Source organism: Sinocyclocheilus rhinocerous, unplaced genomic scaffold (genome assembly GCF_001515625.1).
Source record: "Sinocyclocheilus rhinocerous isolate Xijiao unplaced genomic scaffold, SAMN03320098_v1.1 scaffold1880, whole genome shotgun sequence".
NCBI lineage: Eukaryota > Metazoa > Chordata > Actinopteri > Cypriniformes > Cyprinidae > Sinocyclocheilus > Sinocyclocheilus rhinocerous.
This window is the reverse complement of record NW_015635022.1, coordinates 508,314-529,530: the sequence shown is the minus strand read 5'-3', so window position 1 is coordinate 529,530 and position 21,217 is coordinate 508,314. Positions and strand designations below refer to the sequence as shown.

Below are 21,217 nucleotides of genomic sequence, written 5' to 3'. Positions count from 1 at the left end.
CGTTAGAACGCCTGAAGGTTTGCTTAGTTTCCATTAGATATTCTCCATTTTGGCGAACAAGTGAGTGCTAATTACTCAATAGACTCGCTGAGCCACTCTGAGGGAGCACAGACATCGACTGCACGCTTAGAGTGGAAAGCTTAAAGGAAAGGAGATGGAAAAACCGAGGGAGGGGCAAAGACGAAAGTGTTTGTGCCAAGATGAGTTGGCAGCTGCTGCCCCTCTAATTACCCTGCACCTGCTTAGCTGCCAATCCTCACATTTCCTTTGTCTTATTGGCAGCTTTCACACAAGCCCCGGCTATTCTGCAATATGACTGGCTGAGACCAGAATGTAATCTCTTTGAAAATATAAATCTTTGAATCCAGGCTTGCACATAAATGCCCAATTTTAGTGATGGGACGCAGCTGCGCTGACCAAAAGCGCCCATTTTGATCGTCCTTTTTTTGTCTAAGGTGCTTTTTTTATTTAGCACCAGGCTCCAGCACCTGTTGGGCTAAACACAAAAGGCAGTGGAAAATGAGCAGATGAGGTTTCTGATAAACAAAAGCGGCTCTTGGTTCAGTCAGAAAGAGCCTGGATGGGAATGAAATGACCAAAAATGGAAGTGCATGTTCTTTGCTTTGTTTTACTTTGAGGCACTGTATAAGGTTGTTCTTTCAGGTTTTTCATTTTTTCTTTTTTGTCGTTTTATCTACTAGTATACAAGTAACTAGGTCTCTTTTTGTGTATAACATTTTCCCATTTTAACGAAAGGAAAATTTTTGTTCTGTCTCACAAAGCTCAAGATTGTATCCCAGTTTGATAGACGTTCAATGTGAACAAAAAACTAGGAAGAGAGTGTGGGGCTTGCATGGCAGTGTGACGCTGATGCATATGGTACATGTAAGTAAGTAAGTAAGTGTGTGTGTGTGTGTGTGTGTGTGTTTGAGAGAAACAGTAGGGGGAGACCGGAGAGGTTTCAGCACAGCTTGTTGGCTCTATGCCATGCTTGGCTGTTGGGTCTCTTTGTTTGGAATAATGGCCACACAGGCAACACGTGGACCTATTGACAAATGATCTCTGGGTCACAAACCTCCTTCCCTGAGGTCATTTCTCACTTTCTTTCTCTGAAACACACACATACACAGCCAAGTACGCTCAGAAATCCACAAAAGACCCTCCGTGTGGCTCATATCCAAATTTTAGTCCGGCAAACCATGGTTTCCTTGCCTCATGTCTGAACACGGAATCCAAATTGACCCATTTTATTTTTATAATACACGTTCTTGGTCTTACTGTGAACGATTCATTGGTGAAGCTTATTCTGAAGAAATACAAAATTTGTCTTGATAATCTTTGATCCCATTTTTTGCATCCTGACATCCTTTTTTTTTTTTTTTTTGATCCTGGAAATCACAACCACCACTTCAACCCACAAAAAGTAAAATGGCTAGGCTGATGATGAACCCATTATGTTATTATCTTCTATGTTGTTTGGGTTGCAGTTACTTGTTTTTCCCTGCTTACAGTAACAACGTTGACAGTTTGAGGCTTTTTTTTTTTTTTTTTAATTTGTACCACCCATTTAATTTAACCCAGCAGATAGGAGACATACTGAAATTTTGCACCAGGACTCTGACCCAGGAAACATGAGAAGGTCTGTGTAGTCCTAAATATGTGGATGTTTATCTAGCGGTCTATAAACTGATGTTTGCCCATAACTCCCTCAAAGAGGCCCTGAAGAGCTCTGCCTATATATAAGACAGCCACACCTGATCTCAGCAGCACTGTCCATGTTTGGATGTCCCGAGACCTTTGCATGAGCAAAATGAAGGAAAAGTGGAGTTCTAAGTTTGGAGAAGGGATACAAGGACACTTAACAGCAGGAAAAGGAAGGTGTTCTGTTTTGGGATGGGTCACGCTACACTTTCCCGCCACCTCGCGCACTCTTCACAGAACTTCCTGTGTAGGTTCGAGCTCTTAAAAACAGAATCTGACCTCTTGACAAGCATTTCTTCACTATTTTTCCCCCTCTTTGGACTCAAAACATAAATACTGTCAAATAGCCAAATGCTGCAACATCTGTTATTCTAATTTCTTTAATTTGTTCCACCCCAAAGCAATTGGCCAGCCAAACAAATGCAATTACTACTGTTAATACCCATTATGTGAGCTAGCAAACAACCCATCAGTCTCGCTAAATCACTCTTTCTGGCTGAATTGGTTAAATAGTCCATATTTAAGATATTATTTTTGAAGGATTAAGCGCTCGGCAGGGGACTTTCAATTAGGGATATTAGCCTGGAATGGCCCACCGTAGCCAAGTCAAACTTGCACCTCAATCAAATAAATCATGAGGATCAGTCACATTTCTCAATGAACATTATAGAAGTGGTCCAAGTGGGTCAAAACAGAAGAAAACCCTGTGGTGATGCCCCTGTACAGTTTGTGTCAAGCCATTCTTTAGCGTAGTTGTTTAATGAGAAAGAGAGATTAATTGTATTTGCAATAAACGCTTTTAAAATGGTTTGATCTTTGGTTGACCAGTTACGTGGAAATGTAATATTTAAACTGTTTATCCATTTTCTACCCCTGAACTTAAAAATGAAGAATGAAGCCGTATTCTTATGTTTTATTATTTAAAAAATAACTCCCTTTCTTACAGAGAAAGGAAAAATTGAAATCGCATCATATGACCCCTTTAAGTAGTATTAAAGAAAAACAAATGAACGCAATGTACATGGACCTATTTGCACACTTAAAGCTCATTCTCACTATTGAGCACATTTTTGATAAAGGAAAATGAGGAATCTCATACCTCTTGAAATGCATTGAATTTTAGGTATTATTATTTATTAAATATAATTACTACCTGGTCTCATGGCATATATGCTGGGAGATTTGAAAACTGATGCTTTTGAACGTTAGCATCGCACATATCCAGCTTCATATCTATGGGTTTTCATAGACGGTAGGTTTGTGCGGTAGCTCACGGAGTACGGAGACGTACTTGAGAGGCGAGGAGGAACAGTTCAAATCTGCATATAAGGAAGTTGAAATGGCACGGTTGCATCAACAAATGCGTTTTTATATCAGTTTTGCGATTGTTAACACTATCGGGTAGGTTTAGGGTTGTGTTTGGTGTAGGGCATATTTCCAACACGATAGAGCATTAACCTTTAGCGACAGTCCACGGATATTTGAATTCTGAACCGCCGCAATACGTACCACAAGCAACATAATAAAGACACAGCAATATGTACCTGTATCAACGTAATAAAAACATGCCAGGGTTCATGTATTGAACCCGTGTTTTAGCGTCACTCAATGGACATTTCTCTTTGAAACTGCGGTGAAACGTGCAGTAAGGTACGTAAAAACGGTGTTGCACAAAAAGTACACAGAGGTACGTATTTTTATGAGACCAGGGGGCTGTTTCATAAAACAAGTCCAATTCTTTTTCACTGTATCAATATGGATTCATACCTTGCAGATTCTGTAGGGGGAGCGTCATGATGCCACCAGCAGCAGCGGCTGCCACCAGTAAAACAAGTTTACCAAACAAGCCAGGCTTATTTCAGTTAGTCTGACTTATTTTGAACCAAATCAATTGACAATAAGTCAGGCTAACTGAAATAAACCTGGCTTATTTGGTCAACTTGTTTTATGAAACAGGCCCCAGGTTGTATAATTAGATACATTGTGGATAACTTTTCTTGTAGGCAAATTGCATTTTGGACCACAAGGGTCCAGTTTAGCCTATGTAATGCTAGTTAAACCAGACGCTATGCTCTTGCTACAAAGTCCAGATGTTTGACAAGTTATTTGAAATCCCATTAGGAGCTGCTCTGGATGTGCATATAGAGTGAGAGTGTTTTCTTTCACTCGAATGCTTGGACACTGGAAGCACAAAGTCTTTGTTAAACAATAGAAGTATGAAATGTTCTGTGACACCCCCAACGTGAGCCATAAAGTGTATCTGTTTGAATCATGAGATAAAGATGGTTGACATACAGTATAAACTATGTAGTCTGTAAAATCTTCATTACATATACTCAGTACCAGACTTCCACTGTGGGCTCTTCTGACTTTAGTCACATCTATGTAATGTTCTGCTAAGCACAATACTTTGTGCTAGCCCACCATCATCCATCAGAATTTCAAGTTCATGCAGTATAGTATAATAAATCCACACACTGCACATACTGGAGGTTATATACCACAATTAATGGCGATCATTTTGCAAAATAAACACAGACGAGCCAAATGAATGAAAGGAAACAATGTCAGCAACTGTTTTTGCCAGCTAAATATCAAACTCATGAATTAAAAGGGTGCTAATTTTGGCTCACAAGAAGGGAAATTGTGCCACTGTATGAATTTTTTATTTTTTATTTTTTTGTAAATTGGTGCTTCCCAATAAGTTGGTCCACCAGCTTTTGCCACTTATAGCCTGGCCAGTGTTTTTCGGAAGAGGGTTACTGAGGGCTGGGTTATTTATTAAACAACATTCCAGCCTCAATGCATTTCCAAATGCCTCAAGGGACGTTTTAATTTCACCAATACATTCTAGAACCCTGAAAACTACACCACACTAACAAGGTTCAAGGTCCAGCCAGACTCTAATCACATACTATAAAGAAGCCTGCAAGACAGTTGTGGAATCACCTCCTAGCTGCAGGGGCGATAAAGAGTGCTGAAGAGCGGATATTACAGGAGAAAGGGAAGTTGGACAGACAGGAGATCACAGTGTGTGAGTGGTTGCCTCTAAGGAAGGAATGAGTATCACTGTACCACTAGTTGTAAAAAAAAAAAAAAAAAGGAATTGCAAAAAAGATGTTTTCAAACATGTTTCCCTAAACACCCTGCCATTGGTTGGTTACACAAATAGTCCGTCGCCCCCTCCCCCCCCCCCAATGCACACCATTGGTTGAGTTTATGTTGTAGTGTTGGGCTGGTTGAGATGCTTGGATATGGGACAGAAAGTATTTTAACCATAGAGAAAAAATACCTTTAACAATGTTGGTCTAAATTTATAAACAGGCCAGTAAATAGTACTCTTTAAAAAATAACAGCAAATTAACTAAAGCACTAAAAATCACCTACACTGAAATAATAATAATAATAATAATAATTTTCTCAAAAATTGTTAGTAAATTTCACATTGAATTAAATGGGAAATTTTGAAATAGAAAGACTAAAATAGCATTTCCTTGTAAAAATGCACTGAAATAATCAAGTTGTAAATAATTATTTAAAAATAATTTTTACAGTCTGTGTGCTCTCCAAACTAACTGTATTTGAACTATTTCTCAAGACAATTTATGATAAATCATAAATTAATCATAGTGCTATAGTCACAAGCTTTTGGTTGTTTATGGGTTATGGTGGATTAATTAAATGTCAACTACTATCCTGAAATGCATGTCTGGCAACCGTAGTATCAACTTCAGGCCAGTGTATGTTTCAGCAATGCATTCTTATACCTACCAGCATAATAGGCATGCTATGCAGGTACCTCAAATGATCTCAATCATTAGTGAAAGCTGTGCCGTTAGTGTGGGTGTGTGCATTTGTTATTGTGGACAATGTGTTACCATCTGTGTGTGTGTGTTTCAAACTCACAGGTGCATGAGAAAAGGTCATCATGTATTTAAGCTTGAGGCACTCAAAACAAAGTTTCACAAGATAAGAACAGCTAAAATTACAAGGAAGAATTTATGGCATCCGTACAAATGGACCATAGAGCGTTCAAATTCATCTTCAAACCTCATTTTGTAAATGGTTTACAAATGGTTCTACCAGTTCAGACCAGTTTTTCCATCCCCAATCAAAGCTGTATTTATTTAGCACATGAATTGAGAAAAACAGGAAAACGTTTCTTTCTTTGTTTTTCTTCTCTAATGCGACATTTCTGAGTGAGAATTGATATTCAACAAGAAAAATGTAGGTCAGGACTTTTATCCACTGGGAGTTTCATCCATCGAGAAAAGTGGGCGTTCTAGACCCGATTTTGCGTTTGCATTTGATTGCGTAGGCCTACCCCCCTCTTGAAACCCTGCTGGGAGCCACTTTTAAAGCTTTTTAACTGGGACGTGGTGACTGAAGGTCAAGTTCACACTTGAGAGCATCACAATGTACCCAATGGTAATGCTTTTTTTGTTGTTTGTTAATTTATTATTTGTTCATTTGTTTATTACATTAACGTCAACTGGAATGAAATAATTATTTAGAAGGGCACCATTACTGACAAAAGTAACTTAAACCAAAACCTAAATCTGTATTTATTCATTAAATGTATTCATTCAATCATTCATCTATGAATGTGAACGGTTCACATAAGACCAAGAAGGTGTATTAATAAAGTAAATACTAAATAGGGTCCGTTTTTGATTCCTCAGGCTTTGTGTACTGTCACTAACAAGTTCTTCCTTCCCGCGTCCTGTAAATAAAGGCATTTCATGTCAGCCCGCAGGAAATTGAGACTCAAATGTGATTGTTTCAGTTCTGGCATCAGCACTCCAGGAGCAACGTTTGATGGAAATACAGGACGAGCTCTTTTGATCTTTCTCTGCAGGCTCTATGCACACTTACAAACCCTTCTGGAAAGAGAAAATGTGACGTACTGCTGGGAGGTGAAAAGAGTGGATACACACGTATGTGTATCAGATGACGGATGACTAGTTTGCTTTTTAATGTTTGTTCATAGTTTGTTGCAAAAAATTGTGCTGATAAATTTATAGTGCACTTTCAGTGCCGAAACTCAAACCTATGTGCTACGTAGCATCATACTGCTTATGTACACAGTGTGAATACTGCTACCATAGGTGGCGAAATAAATACATACTGCCTTTGTGTGCGGTGTGAAACAGGTCTTACACACACACATTCTTTGGTTTCAGCGTGCCAGTAGACCGTCGCAGAACATAGGTTCAGCAGTGCATGTCAACGCTGACTTCATGATGCAAAGATACAGATAAAGTTACTCGTACACGTAACGAAACACATCCCCCACAGTGGACAGATAGCAGACAGAGAGGCTGCCGTCAATTGCCACAGAGCTCAATTAGGATAAATGGAGCTATCTCTGGTGTATGTGACCTGGTTCTATAATTAACCCTGGGGGATGACAGCATTAAAGCCTGCTGCATGTATGCGTGTGAGATGTGAATGTCTCGCCTCTTACTGCCAAACCCCTCCTTCCATGCACAAACACTTGTACACAGAACGGTACATCAAAGCGTGGCGTATGGTATGCTCTGCTCTTGACAATATTGACTGTGATTATATACAGCAATACATCTAGACCACTGCCTTCAAGTTTAAGCTCTCTGATTTGCTGTGTGTTTAGAGCAAGAGCTATTCTTGATCATACACTTACATAAACAGTAAAAAATAATTTCTAACAAGTTTTCAAGACAACTTTATAAGCATTAGCACATTACCTAACTAGAGGAAATGCACCCTAGTTCAGAGATGTAATGATGTCCAATTTTTGAACAAATTGATTTATTCACGAAACTGGTCTGAATGAATCGCTCAAAACTCAGACTCCAGTCCAGAATCCAGCTCACTAGTTCTTTTTTTTTCTTGTTGGAGTTTAAGAGCAGCCAGTTGATTATCTCAAAATGTATATTTTGTGTTTAACTAAATTGAAAAAGCACTTTTAAATGTATAAATATGAATTAAAATTGATTTTCTATCAAGAACAGTGAGTTAGAAGAAGCAACAGCCTCACACATGCATGGTGAATTAACAGGTTTTCATATAAAATAACCTTAAATGGCAACTATTTAGGAGGAAACAGGAGGAAACATTTTGTTCATGTAAAACATATGCGCAAAATATTCATAAAGAATTTTTTGCACCTAAAATAATGCACACTAAGTCCAATGTCGCCATTTTCACCATTCTTCGAACAATGTTTTAGAAAAACTCTTGGTAAACTGTAAAACCAATCTTATATAAATTATAATTGAATTAAATGTGACAATTTATGCTGCACACTGAGTTTTTCCAATTTAAAAATCAAGCTAGCATTAAAAAAACACTACTTCAGTATTTTTCCTTTTACAGTCTGTTAGAGCAGAACATTTAGACCTGGCATGAACTGGCTTACACTACTGTATGAGGACAGTTATTTTTCTCACCCAGCAGTTGCACTCCTCTGGTCAGACCGTAGACATCGATGAGGGCCCACAGTGGCTCTGTGGTCCGAACGCCACTGAAGAACAACATGGGGCTGGAATCGTTGATGCGGTAAAATACTCTCCCCTTCTTATCCACCCAGAAGGAAATTAGGTTTCCTTCGTTTGCAAACTCTTCTGGCAGGGCCTTGGCCCAGAAGCCGTTCTGGGATACCAGGTCAGGGCAGGCGTATTTGGGCAAGCTGTCGGGATTGATTCGAGACGGGTCCTTAGAAGTAAAGCCCAGGCGGAGAGCACCACTCCAGCAGCATTGCTTTTTAGTTATCTAAAGACAGAAAAATGGATCTGCTATCATTACAACATACGAAAGTGTTCATCATGAGTCACTGCATAGCATAGAAATGTTTACTCTCAGAAACCAATGTGTAAAAATCTGTACCATTAGGGGTACAACAACTTGTCACTAGTTCCCTCAAAGGGGCATCTTTGTATCTTATTTACCCCTAAAGGCTTGAAATAGTACCTTAAGGGTATGTATTTACTACTTATATGCTACTAATATGTACCTTTTGGGGTTGATAAGATACTAAATTGTCCATTTAAGGCGACAAGCTGTTGTACCACTACAACATTTTTCTGACAGTGTTTAGAAATTATAGTTTTGATTTATAAAATATATATACAGTATATATCATATGGGACATACTTTATGCAGATGCTACTTTTTAAAGGTGCAGTGTGCCACTAGGAGCACCAAAAACTATTTCTGTTTCCCAAACACAAAATTCTTCATCCACACTCTATTTAATCTCATTTCTGTTTTGGGGTTATTAAGTTACATTGCTTTTGTGTTTTTTCTTTCCTGTGAGCTGAAACAAGTTTCCAGTTCATTCCTTTAAATCCTTTACATGTGATTAATTTCAACTTAATTCTATCAAAGTTTGCTCTTGTATTTCCATTTGTAGCAGTGCTGAAGGCCAAACGGGGGGCACATTTTGTGATGATCATAAATGGTTGCGCTTAGGGGACAATTGAGGGGATATATGAGTTAGTCATGTGGTGTGTTTGGAGTAGAGAAGCTCTGTTTTATTTGATTTACAGTAACTCCAGGAATAAGCACTACAAACATTTCAAGAACACAGTGACGTATATCAGAGTGGCTCTGCGCTACTGAGAATATCAGGGTTAAAACTTGACTAATGAGTGAGTATAAAAACACAAAACCATCTGTGTGTGTTGGTCGTATAACTGGTTAGGCTAGATTGAGTGCCATAGTCTGGGGTAAGAGTGTTTATTTTGGATTGTTACTGCATTGACTTGGGAAGTGAGAACTTGCGCAACTTCTTTAGGATGGTGTTTTTAAAGTACAGTAACAATAGAGGAACAAACTAAGAAGGATAGAGCAAGAGAAAACACATTTTCCTAAAGCCTAAAGTGTACTTCGTTTTTTTTTTACGCACACGCTAGGCTATGACAAGACATTTGTCACATAAACGTCGTCATTGCTGTAGCAGACCCTCAGAAGTATTCACATCCGCCTGTGTGTTTCATCCACTTGAGTATTCCAGACTCACCATCCCCCCAGATTATCCCACTGTTCCCAAATATTCAACGTGCCCTAGATTTATCATGCCTTTCCTTGTTCCTACCTTTAAGCGGACCTGCTCATAAAGAGCAATGGGCCGGTTGCTGAAAGTGATGGCATTGCAGAAGCTGGCCTGCCGTTTGACGCTCCTTTGTGCTAGATCCATGACTATCTGAGAGCCCTTAGCATTGGGGTGGAAGAGAAGGGGGTTCACGGGGACACCTCCACACAGATGCAAGGGTAAACAGCGTTTGGGTTTGTGGTGGCATCGGTGAGCTGTTGAGGGGAACGGTCCACCCAGAGAGTCTAGGAGAGAGAAAGAAAGACTTACTTGGTTTGTAAACCATGGTCTGCCAATAAAAAAAACAAGTACAAACAATAATTTTAAGTAATATAAAAATACATAATGTTGTGGAAATAAGTCTTCTCTCAGCTATAATCGTGCTTAAAACCTTAGCTCAATATGACTAAGCCTGGCCTTTACTTTCAAATCAATGAACCGCATAAAACAGCATCAGCCCTTGCATGGTGAGATTTTTCTGACCCCATTTCACGCAGCACTTGAGTACAGCATTTTTATTGGACAAAGTGATTTTTAGCTTTGTAGATAAATCTGATTCGCTTTTCCCAACAGGCCGCACTGAACTGCACAATTTCAGTACTGAAGCACAAAATGCTTCAGCTTTTTCATAGAGCATTTAATTATTGTGATTTGTTTACGAATCAGACAGTATGTTGCACTGCAGATTTGTCTTTGCTTGTAATCATGTAATGGAAAATTGGGTTGACTGATTGTCAATGTATTAATTCGTAACAGCCAGTCGTTTTCTCACTTACAAGCTCACAACTTTATTATTAGTATTATTATTATTATTTACTCTCCCCTCCTGAATAGAGGTGCAGGAAACACAGGCAGGCTAATCTAGGCCTTACACTTTACAGTGCACATATGCAACAGGAAAGATCTTAATGTCATACTATTTATCAATCATATAACCTTATATCTTGTCTTTTTATTCACTTTGTGTTTTGGGCAAGACTACCCAAGTCCAACTGTTAACACTAACCACTGGGTTGTGCATCTCATATGCGCACAGTAACATTATTGGACTAGATGCAGGTGTGGCCAGAGTTTTGAGAAGGTGAATATCCATGTTAGAGGCACAGTAATGATTGGGAATGCGTTCAGTTGGGACAATGTCATTCATGAGGGGTATGGCTATCCTCTCTGCATTCATTCATGTCCAACATTCACCCAGTTGGCAAGGGGCTCCTTTAACAAGATAACACACCCTCACAGATCTGTAATGGCACAGTTGGAGGAGCATTGATGTGCTCTCAGCTATTGTGGTCCCTTGTAGAAACTGATAGTGGGCAATGACATGTTTCCTGGGCAATGCAGATAAGGCTACTCATCATAAGAGAAGAGAATAAAGACTCAATGTTTTTTTCTATATCTGGCAACCTCAGGCTCATGTAAATGCCCTATGTGAAACCATCATATAACAAAATATTGTATTATAAAATCATTAATATGCCTCAGGTGCCTTTTCAGCCTTGTAAGTTGCATACATGTGTCTTAAGTGTGTGTGTGTGTGTGTTGGCAGGTCTGTTAGCAGACGGACATTGTGTGTAACACTCATAGTCTGAGTACACTGAAATGAATACATTAGCAAACACAAGAGCTGCAGCTGTCAGACAGAAAATGGAGGTTAAGTAGCAGCTCATGTTCCTTAGCAACGCTGCCATGGTGAGAGCTTTCCATTTTCTGCTGATCTGAGTTCAGTGTCTGTGCTTTCTCTTAGTCCGTCTGCACAGGGAAAGACGATTCCAGATCGGTATAATCTGCTAAATTTCTTTTAAAAAATCAGTAAATGCTGTTTTTTTGACTAAACTGGGTTTGAGGTGGAAAAGAGACATTGTACTTATTATTGGAACAAGTTATGGTACAGCATAAACAATGTTAAATATTCAGTCAACAACTTAGGTTCATTATTCGAAATAATTCAATTATAATTTAATTTAAATTACTGTGAAATCAAAAATGAACCTATTGTTTTTTTTAATAATGTTCCTGGTCATTTTGTGAACGATTCATTGCTGCACGTTATTCCAAAGAAAAGGCTATAGGTATTGATTTAGTAAACTCATATTACGTCTGGCTCCATTATAATGTAACACCCACTTTTTATAATTAAATCATTTCCTGATGGATAAAATCAAGTCCCACCTCACATTTTTCCCCATTAAAAATGAGCAAAATCTGTTGTGAAAAGCAGTTCGAATCGACTTCAATAACTTTCTGTTGTCATCCTAAATTTTATAATATAAGATACACACAAGTCATAAAATATAACAGCTCAGGACATGCAGAGACACAAACGCGGATTGTAAGTAATAGAAGCCAATGACATAAACACAAGTCTCCCAAAACACAAGGAGCAGATTCCACCCTGGGCTACCGAACACATCATAATGCAGCTATTTCTATGGTAACCACATTCTTTTTTAAGGTAACCAATAGACAGAAAATGATTCTTATATAAGTTCATCCCATAAAGAACAGCCTGGGGGGTCTGAGTCAACACACTTGAGCACATGAATAATCATTACATGGAATTAGCTCATGTGGATTTGGTTTCCTAACCTATAGTACACTGTAGTAGACCATTGAATACTTTTTTTAAATTATAAATATTATTTATAATAATTTAAATAAATAAGAACTGTAGTAATACTAATTTACTATATATATATATATAGGTTTTTTTTAAACTCTCAGTACCCAGTACAACACTGAATAATAAATGTTTCTTGAACAGCAAATCAGCACATTAGACTGATTTCTGAAGGATCACGTGACACAGAAGACTGGAGTAATGATGCTGAAAATACAGCTTTGCATCACAAGAATAAATTACATTTTAAAATATATTAAAATATAAAAGTTATTTTAAATTGTAATATTATTTCACAATATTACTGTTTTTACAGTATTTTTGACTAAATAAATGCAGCCTTAGTGAGTATGAGAGACTTCTTTACTCTTAATTATTCTTTACTCTTAATTATTCTGAATGTGGAGCCAGGATGTGGGTTTTTGAAAGACTTTTGGATAATTTCTAAATTAGGAAAGAGGTTTAGTAAAGCACACTTGTGTATTTTTTTATTTTTATTAAGGAGGACCTTCACATGCTAAGGTCAGGTTCAAATTCTCTGTGTGGAACAAGGTTGTCAGGTAGCTGCTATCTTTATCCCCATTACATCCTCATTACCATGCAGACGTGTTCAGGGCAGGTTCAGATGTCTGACTGTAGGTCAGAGAATGTCGTGTTACGTGTAAACCCCTCACATCACACACACTCTCACACACTCAATGTTAAAATAAAACTGCTTGGCCAGCAGCGCTCCTGAACTGTTTTCACAACAGAACATCCCGAGGCTGACTTTTTGCAGTTTCATTTGCTGAATATACATAAAGTTTGGTCCAAAGTGACTTGCAAAGGAGCACTTGAGAGTATTACATACATCATAAGAAGGCAGAGTCTACAGCCAAATATATTCGACAAACAGACAGTACAATATCTGTTTTGTTTCATCTGTTTAACAGCTACAAAAGACAGGAAAATAGTTTTAGATGTGCCTTTAAAGGTGATGTGTGTTCTTTTTCAGTGTTAAATATAATATATATATATATATATATATATATATATATATATGTATGTATATACTGTATATATGTATACGTGTGTATGTATATATTTATGTATGTGTGTGTATATTAAAATAATTTTAAATAAGAAATGTATTTTATGTTTAATTATGTCAAGCATTGACCTTCTTTCTAATCAGTTATCTAGGAATTAGCTTTTAATTTGCTCTGTTGGTAATCACATTAACTGTTCTACTGTAAGTACATGTCCCCTGATACTCAATATAGCTTTATTAGTAAAGTTGTTTTAGGTATCAGACACCAGAATGTAAATAATCTACTTGAGATTCTGTTTTTCCTGAATCATTAAACAGTTAGATTTCATTAACTCATGTAAAAGATTATCTGAAAACCATTGCTGTATTGCAAATACTGTAAATGTTGTTGCAAACCAGACTTAAATGTTTAAATAAAAGTAATTATATAAAATGGGAACATAAGTGTGAGATCACTTGAAACTGGCATCTTAAGAAGCCATGTACAGGTACTTGGCAACTATACAATGCTTCTAATCCATCCATCGAGGTGAGAGGCATGTCATGTGACCACAACACGTGAGAGTAGTAGCAAGCTTGGCTAAAGATTCATATGCTAATATGTTTAGTTATTCTGGTTAAAAACAACAAGAAAAACAGAGAGTGTTTCACCTTGCAGAGCAAACACCCTCTGGTCTCCACTTTACACAAAACCCTCGCTTAAGTGTCGTCACACACTTCAACTCAGAAAACACACGCTGGCACTTATCAACATCAACACTAGAAGAATGCATTAATGTCTGTTCGTTTATTACCAGCTCAGAACATTATTAGCCTTACATTGCACAAGTAGATCTAACTTTTTTATTTGTTTTATATATAGGGTTTTTGAAAGACGTCTTCTATGTTCACCAAGGCTGCATTTATTTGATCAAAAATACAGTATGAACAGTAATATTGTGCAACATTATTGTAATTTAAGTAACTGTTTTCTATTTGAATATATTGTCAAATGTAATCAATTTAAGCAGCCATTACAGTCTTCAGTACCGCATGATCTTTCAGAAACCATTGTGATATTCTGACTATTAGCCTATTTGAAATGGAAAACTTTTGAAACATTGTACATTTTTTACTGTCACTTTTAATCAATTTAATTGCATCCTTGCTTAATAAAATGTGTTTCTTACTTACCCCAAACTTTTAAATGCTAGTGTATCATGGTTTCCATAAAGATATTAAGCAGCACAGCTATTTTCAACATTGATAATAATAATAAATGTTTCTTGAGCATCAAATCAGCATATTAGAATGATTTCTGCAGGATCATGTGACACTGAAGACACAATTAATGACATTTTCGATTACAAAAATGTCCACACTTGTATTTTTCTGTGTATGTGTGCATGTCTGTGTTTGTAATTGTGTTCTGAAGCCAATCTGATCATAAGGCAATAAAGTACGGTAAATGAGTGCAGAACATATTAAGCGCTGGTCTTCTGCCATGGCTGGCTTGCTCCTAGGTGATCTGATCCATACATAAACACCAGTGTGCGGCGGAGACATTTCTGCGGTGAGAGAGAGTATTAAATGACTCATCAATGATGTTGTGCTCCGCAGAGGTGCAGCGGATGGTTACTTAGCAGCATCAGCACCTGACCTGCAGACATGTGTTTCTGTCACGACATAGAAACTGAGCGATGTAACCACAGCAGGGCATTGCAGATAAGTGCACTTCCTCTGTTTGCCTTTCAATAATCTGTCTGTCACCGCACTGCATTGACTCCGTGTCTGCGTGTCAACCAATCACTGATAATCAATCCCAACATGCCCCATTAAAAATTCCTCTCCAAACAAACTCCAGTGCTAACAGTTTCCTCATGTTGTTTGTGCATGGCTGTCTTAATGTGAATTCAACAAAATAACACAATGGTAATTGATTCAGTAATTTCAATACTTTTCATGCTGTTATATATAAATTAGCAGCAAATAACTGATTCAACACTGATGTTTAGAGGGGAATTGATTAAGAATTAGGGATGCTCAATATATTGGTACCAAATTGGTAATTAGCCAAAATTAGTTTTAATTTATTGCATTGGTCAATATTGGATATATATATTGGCAAGTGTTGGATATTTAATTCTGCATGTGCATTTCTTGCCTTTCATACCTTTGCTGTCATCTAACACTCGCTTAGTTATTCTTTACAGACATTTAATAAGACTGTAAATGTAATCTTTGAGTCAGATAAATAGCAAATCTCCAAATGAATATCCATTTTTTCATATTGTACATTAAAATGTTGTGATGCTCACTTTTAGTTTTAGAGATTTAGTTTTATCAGAACCAGGTAGGTTTTTATATCAGTGCATCCCTACTAAAAATTAATTGCACCGTCTGATAACGCCATTCATTGCACAGAAAGTATTATGTACACTTATGCAAATCAGATTTGGTGCAAAAAAAAAAAGAATAGACCAGAGAATTTGTATATGCAAAAACACATGGAAGCAAACTGACAATTTGCATAAAACTTTTCATTTGCACTCATATTTCCAGTTTAAGGTGGAGAGTTGATTCTGGTTTTGGTCTAGTGACAGTGGGAAATATCTGGAACTGTCGTAATGTTTTGTTTTTACCAGCCTTTCTACTTAAAAATTACTTATTATTCATCTCTTTCCTGCCTCAGACGCCAGGATGTGTTCCAGAGGTGCATGAGAAACACCCAATTGCCTTAAATACACACACACACACAAACACAAGTGCGTATATCCAGCTCAAACACTACAAACCAGACAATCTTGATCTCAGTTCTGGATCTGTTTTTATGCAAAGATCATATGAACCACTGTAATTTACAGTATGTGAGGTGAAAGATGCATGCGTATACGGATAAGCAATTTATATCCACTGTCAGCCTGCTGCAAGAACTAAAAAAAATCCCTCAGAAATGGGAACTGGAAGGTGAGACCAGAATGTTATGAGCTAAATCATTTGTTTTCATGGTAAATTTTTTATACAATTTTTATTTTTTAAATGAAGATAATCTTAAAGGGGTCATATGATGTTGCTTTTACGCGTTGCGTTGCATCGCGCCGCGTAAACATAAAACCATGTCTGCATTTGAGAAATGACAAACAACAAAAGCTACTCTACACTGCTCAAAACTCACGTTTGAATTGTCAGTGACAACTTAACCACTGATTTCTAGTCGTGTCCTCAGCTTGTAACACTCCAAAGAGAAAGAAAAAATTTGAATCGCATCATATGACCCCTTTAAAAAAAATGTCAAAGCAGGGGTGCATGTGCTCCTGTTAAGCAAAAATAATGTTTGAGTCTGGCTTGTGTCATTTCCCAATCCTGTTTCCACCTCTTCTTCCCATAATTTCCTTTATCTTCTTAATCGTCTCCAAACATAAAATTAAAAAGATTTCAGCTCAACATCTAGGCCTCAAACAAATGCGTATGCTTTTAATTTTTTTTATACTTTATTTGCTTCTAATCAAATGTTGTAATGTTTTCGTTTCAGACCAGACTGATTTGTTTTGAATGTAAGCTATTGCACTAATATTGCTTGCTTTTCAAAGTGATTTAATTGTCTATTAATTTATTTTATTTCAGAAATTTACTCAGGGGTTTCCTCATGGAATGAAAAAATTGATTTTCCAACAAGTGCACTTTTTACTAACACCAGGTGCTACTACACATACTGGACTATTATAGCTCTAGTCCTGGTTTACCAAATTGGATGTGATGTAGTGCTTTAATTTGAATTAATGATCAAGTGATCAGCTCCACCAAGGGTTCAGATTAACTACAGGCCAATCAGCTGCACTCAGAGCAAGAGTAAAACAGAGAGATTTACATAAACCAACTGCTTGTGTTTGTTTCAGTTACAGTCACCCTTCCAACACTGAAGATTATTCACCCATTCACCCTGCAGGCCCACGGAAAACATCCAGTAACCAGATCAACTCCTGACATTTAAATCATATTGAATCTACATATACACCACCATATATTTATTTTTTGCCATGATTTGATATAGTAACTACTGCTTAATTGGATAAATATACTAATCAGTATTGTAATTCGAAGTTTTAGCATCTAATGAATAGTTAGTAGTGAAATTCAAGAAGATATAGTCACTAGTGGATTACAAAAAAAGCACTGACATAAAAAAAAAATAGATAGCCTACTTGCAAGTTTAGCAAGGAATACATGTTAGAACGACGTGCCAAAACCAATAGCAGCACAACAGTCTGAACATGAATTTCAGGACATCAGCGACTGTGTGTAACCAACAACCGTGTATTTTATGTAGAACTAATCAATTGATTTATTTGGTTCTCTTTTAAACCAGCTGCTTCACGGGCTTGTTGGTAATAAAAATGAAAGGCTGTGGAAAACCCGCAGTAAATCCTTCTTATTCCCAACAACAGAGGGAATCCCCACAAATTCCCTTCCCTTTCTCACGCGCTCAAGCTGCTGTGGGGGAAACACGTCTCCTGTCTGACACGAGCGCCTGGACGCGGAGACGCGCTTGTGTAGTCGTTCCTTGGAGCGCAAAATCTCCAGAAACCCATACAAAAGCCATCTACATGAAGTCTATGACTTGTGCTCGATTGTGTTTTGTGCTGCAAGTATTCCAACACCTATGTGATATTTAGAGGCAAACGTTTTCTATCTAAATTCTCATATCTGTCTATTCTTTACAGTACAGCTGAAGCAGCGCGTATCGGAGCCTTCATCAGCAGGCAAACATAATGAACATCATTCAGCGGTTGCATGTAGATCCTTAACGCAGTTCCTCACCGTACAAGGCGTTTCGGGTTATCTGGCCTCCCATGACTCAACGCCGGTCACTGTTTTGCGCTGGCCGCCTTTATTTCTCAAAGGTTGAGAGTGCGATAATTCCACACCGACATAATGCTGGAGGAAAATATCTCTCGGCCCCCGAAACGAGATGTAAACAGTCGGACACTCCTCCTGTCTCGGTGCTCATTGACTGAGCGCGCGGACACCAGCGCCACACTGACTCATTTACATAGAAGGCGGAGTCTGAGAGCGCTTTACTGGGTGCCACGCCCCTCAACTACAGGCAGCGTCTCTTCAGATCATTCCGAGACCCACGCAGACCTATAAAATATTCAGAAACTCAAAATAAAACAAAACCCATTCTGTAACATGACTAACCTGATACACACACACACACACACACACACACACACACACACACACACACACACACAGACACACAGCTATTGAAACTGTAAGTCCTAGAAATTAATAAATATTAGCACAAGTCAAGAAGATGTATTTATTCATTAATTATTTTGTTTTACCGCATAGGTGCAAGGTATATAATATAAACACATGATAATACATTATTATAAACAAACAAACATCCCTATATTTCATGACATACTTCAGTTTTCAAGGTCAAAGTTCAAAGGGAGAAGAGGCTGGTGAGTTTTATAACTCAGAAGTTAATTATAAATAATTAATAAAATGCATTATAATTATTAGATGTTCTTGCCACTTGTGTTACATCCCTTGCTTTGTTAATGAAATATGGTATGGAATAATAAATACAAATATATTTATTATATTACCAGGTATTTAAAAAAAACACTATAGTGAACTAAAATGCCCTTTTAGGTGTCAGGAGGATGTGGTTGACCTACAACAACATCTCAAGAGGAAGTACAGCTTTCAATTTGAAGAAAAGAGGAAGTGCCAAAAGAGGAATATTTTTTAGCAAACAACAATGGCAAAACATGGGAAAATGATGTTTATAATCACTTTTCTGTCATGTCTTTGACATATAGTGAAACTCCAAACAAAATCTATATGGCCAACCCACTCTACATCTCAGCAGAATGACTAAATTAGTCTGTTAAAGACCCCACTACTCTAGAGGAGGCTGCATATTCCTTTCCTCCCTGACTTTCTTGGAATATTGTTCTGTTCTTCTGTGACCCTTAAGAATTATTATGACCTGTTAATGTCATCTCGGGTCAATCTACTTACTGTCACTCCACTGATCTGGGACCAGGTCCTGCTAACTCAGATTTTAACCTCATCAACTTCAAGAAACATTTCTTCAGCCTCTAAAACAGTTCAAAGGGTGGTTAATTCATTACACTTTAGAATTGACGTGGCAGAATTTATTTATGTTTTATAAAGATATAAATATAAGTCAGTTAATAAACAAAGAGCTGGAGAGTTTTGTTGTTACTAGTTAATAAAAAAAGTGATTAAAAAAGGGCAGGGAGGACATCAACTCAATTAAACTCATTCTCACTATTGCCTCTCTGATTACGGGGAAAACATTATCCACTAAAATCACTTTAGCAATAATATTTACTTTTTTGAGTTCCCCTTTTTTAACAATTGGAATTTTGAAGGGAACCATAACAAACCACAGGCTTTCGCTCCAGAACACCACCACTTTGATCAAAATGAAATCATCGCTTACTCCACAACGATGGGCTGATTGGTGCTCTCTCGCTCACACATGGTGCACACATTTTTGGGAGCCCATGCCCGAAACGCACAAGCACTAGTGCTACTTTTGTGTTCAGGAATAAGGGATTGTCATACGACTTTCATTAGCACCGCTATGAATGATGAATCGATATCCTTTTACAATACATGACGACTTGAAATGGATAGTTCTCTTACAAAAACCTCCTCTGAGAAATATGTTTGCCATTTAGTGGTTTTTGGATTGTTTTTATTGTGAGGTAATAAAAGATCATGATGTTGATTATTTTCACCGGGTTGATTACATTTTGTTGTCAAGATACACACACATATATGTATATATATATATATATTTTTAGCAAATGGCTGCAATATAACAAAGAGTGAAAAATTTAAGGGGGTCTGAATACTTTCCGTACCCACTGTATATAGTGTGTAGTGTCTTTATATTGGTTTCTGCACTCAGGTTACTGTAAAACTGATGATGAAATTAAAAGGAAGTAGTAGCTACGTGGCACCACCGTACAGAGCAAATGGATTTCAACCACTCTCACCATATACTCTGGGTAAACAGATTTATGGTAATTGCTTTATATACCTATAAAAATGGATAAACTCTGAAACCTGAAATGACTGGAAGCACATTAAAATTAGAGATTGGCTGGCAAAGTGTCCGTGAAATACTATCCTCATTAGAACCAAGAGACAGGCGATGCTGGAACAGCACTTATGGATGACTTGACAAGCACTGCGGCTGAACCCCATTCTGCATTTGAGTGCTGGGGAGACAGCCAAGGCCCATTAAGATGACCTTTAGGATTCAGATCCCAAAGTGGGAATGTTCCTTTGCAGATACACCATCAATCCTGTAGTCACAGAGAAGTTTGCTGAGGCTGACTATCTGTGTGTGTATTGTGTTTGTGCATGCTGCATAAGGTTAACACGAGGTTGCCCCACTCTCTTTTTAATTCCAGATACATATTCTCTTACATAATACACTCAAAGAGAGAAACAAGTCTTAGAGAGGCTCTGCTAAGAGAGCAATCCATTATATTCCTCATCCTATGTCAAAATACTTCAGTTTACATTTTATAATTAGACCTCATAATTTAACCTGCACACAGTTTCAACCTCAAATTATTATAATTTCATCTGTTCTGATGACCGTGAATTTAACGGTAAAAGACTGTAAAAATTCTACAGTAAAAACCTGTTAAATGGTTAACAGTAAATTCCCCTACTATATATGGTAAAAAATGGTATTGGACATTACATGTATTGGACATTAATTTTACGGTAGTATACCGTTTTTGGAAGTGAAAAA

General features: G+C 37.5%; 1 protein-coding gene across 2 annotated transcripts in view; it reads right to left on the bottom strand.

Moving 5' to 3' along the window:
- LOC107746052 (E3 ubiquitin-protein ligase NEURL1-like) overlaps positions 1-21,217 on the bottom strand; it is a 56,955-nt gene that overhangs the window by 14,091 nt on the left and 21,647 nt on the right. The window contains exons 1-3 of one of the 2 annotated variants that reach the window (XM_016560108.1): positions 18,220-18,430; positions 9,779-10,020; positions 8,133-8,454 (exon numbers count right to left, since the gene is read on the bottom strand). In XM_016560108.1, coding sequence (XP_016415594.1) covers positions 8,133-8,454; positions 9,779-10,020; positions 18,220-18,253 — 598 coding nt within the window. In that variant the 5' untranslated portion in view covers positions 18,254-18,430. Of the gene's footprint in view, positions 1-8,132; positions 8,455-9,778; positions 10,021-18,219; positions 18,431-21,217 lie in introns of those variants that run through there. The other variant, XM_016560107.1, reaches the window with a different exon arrangement.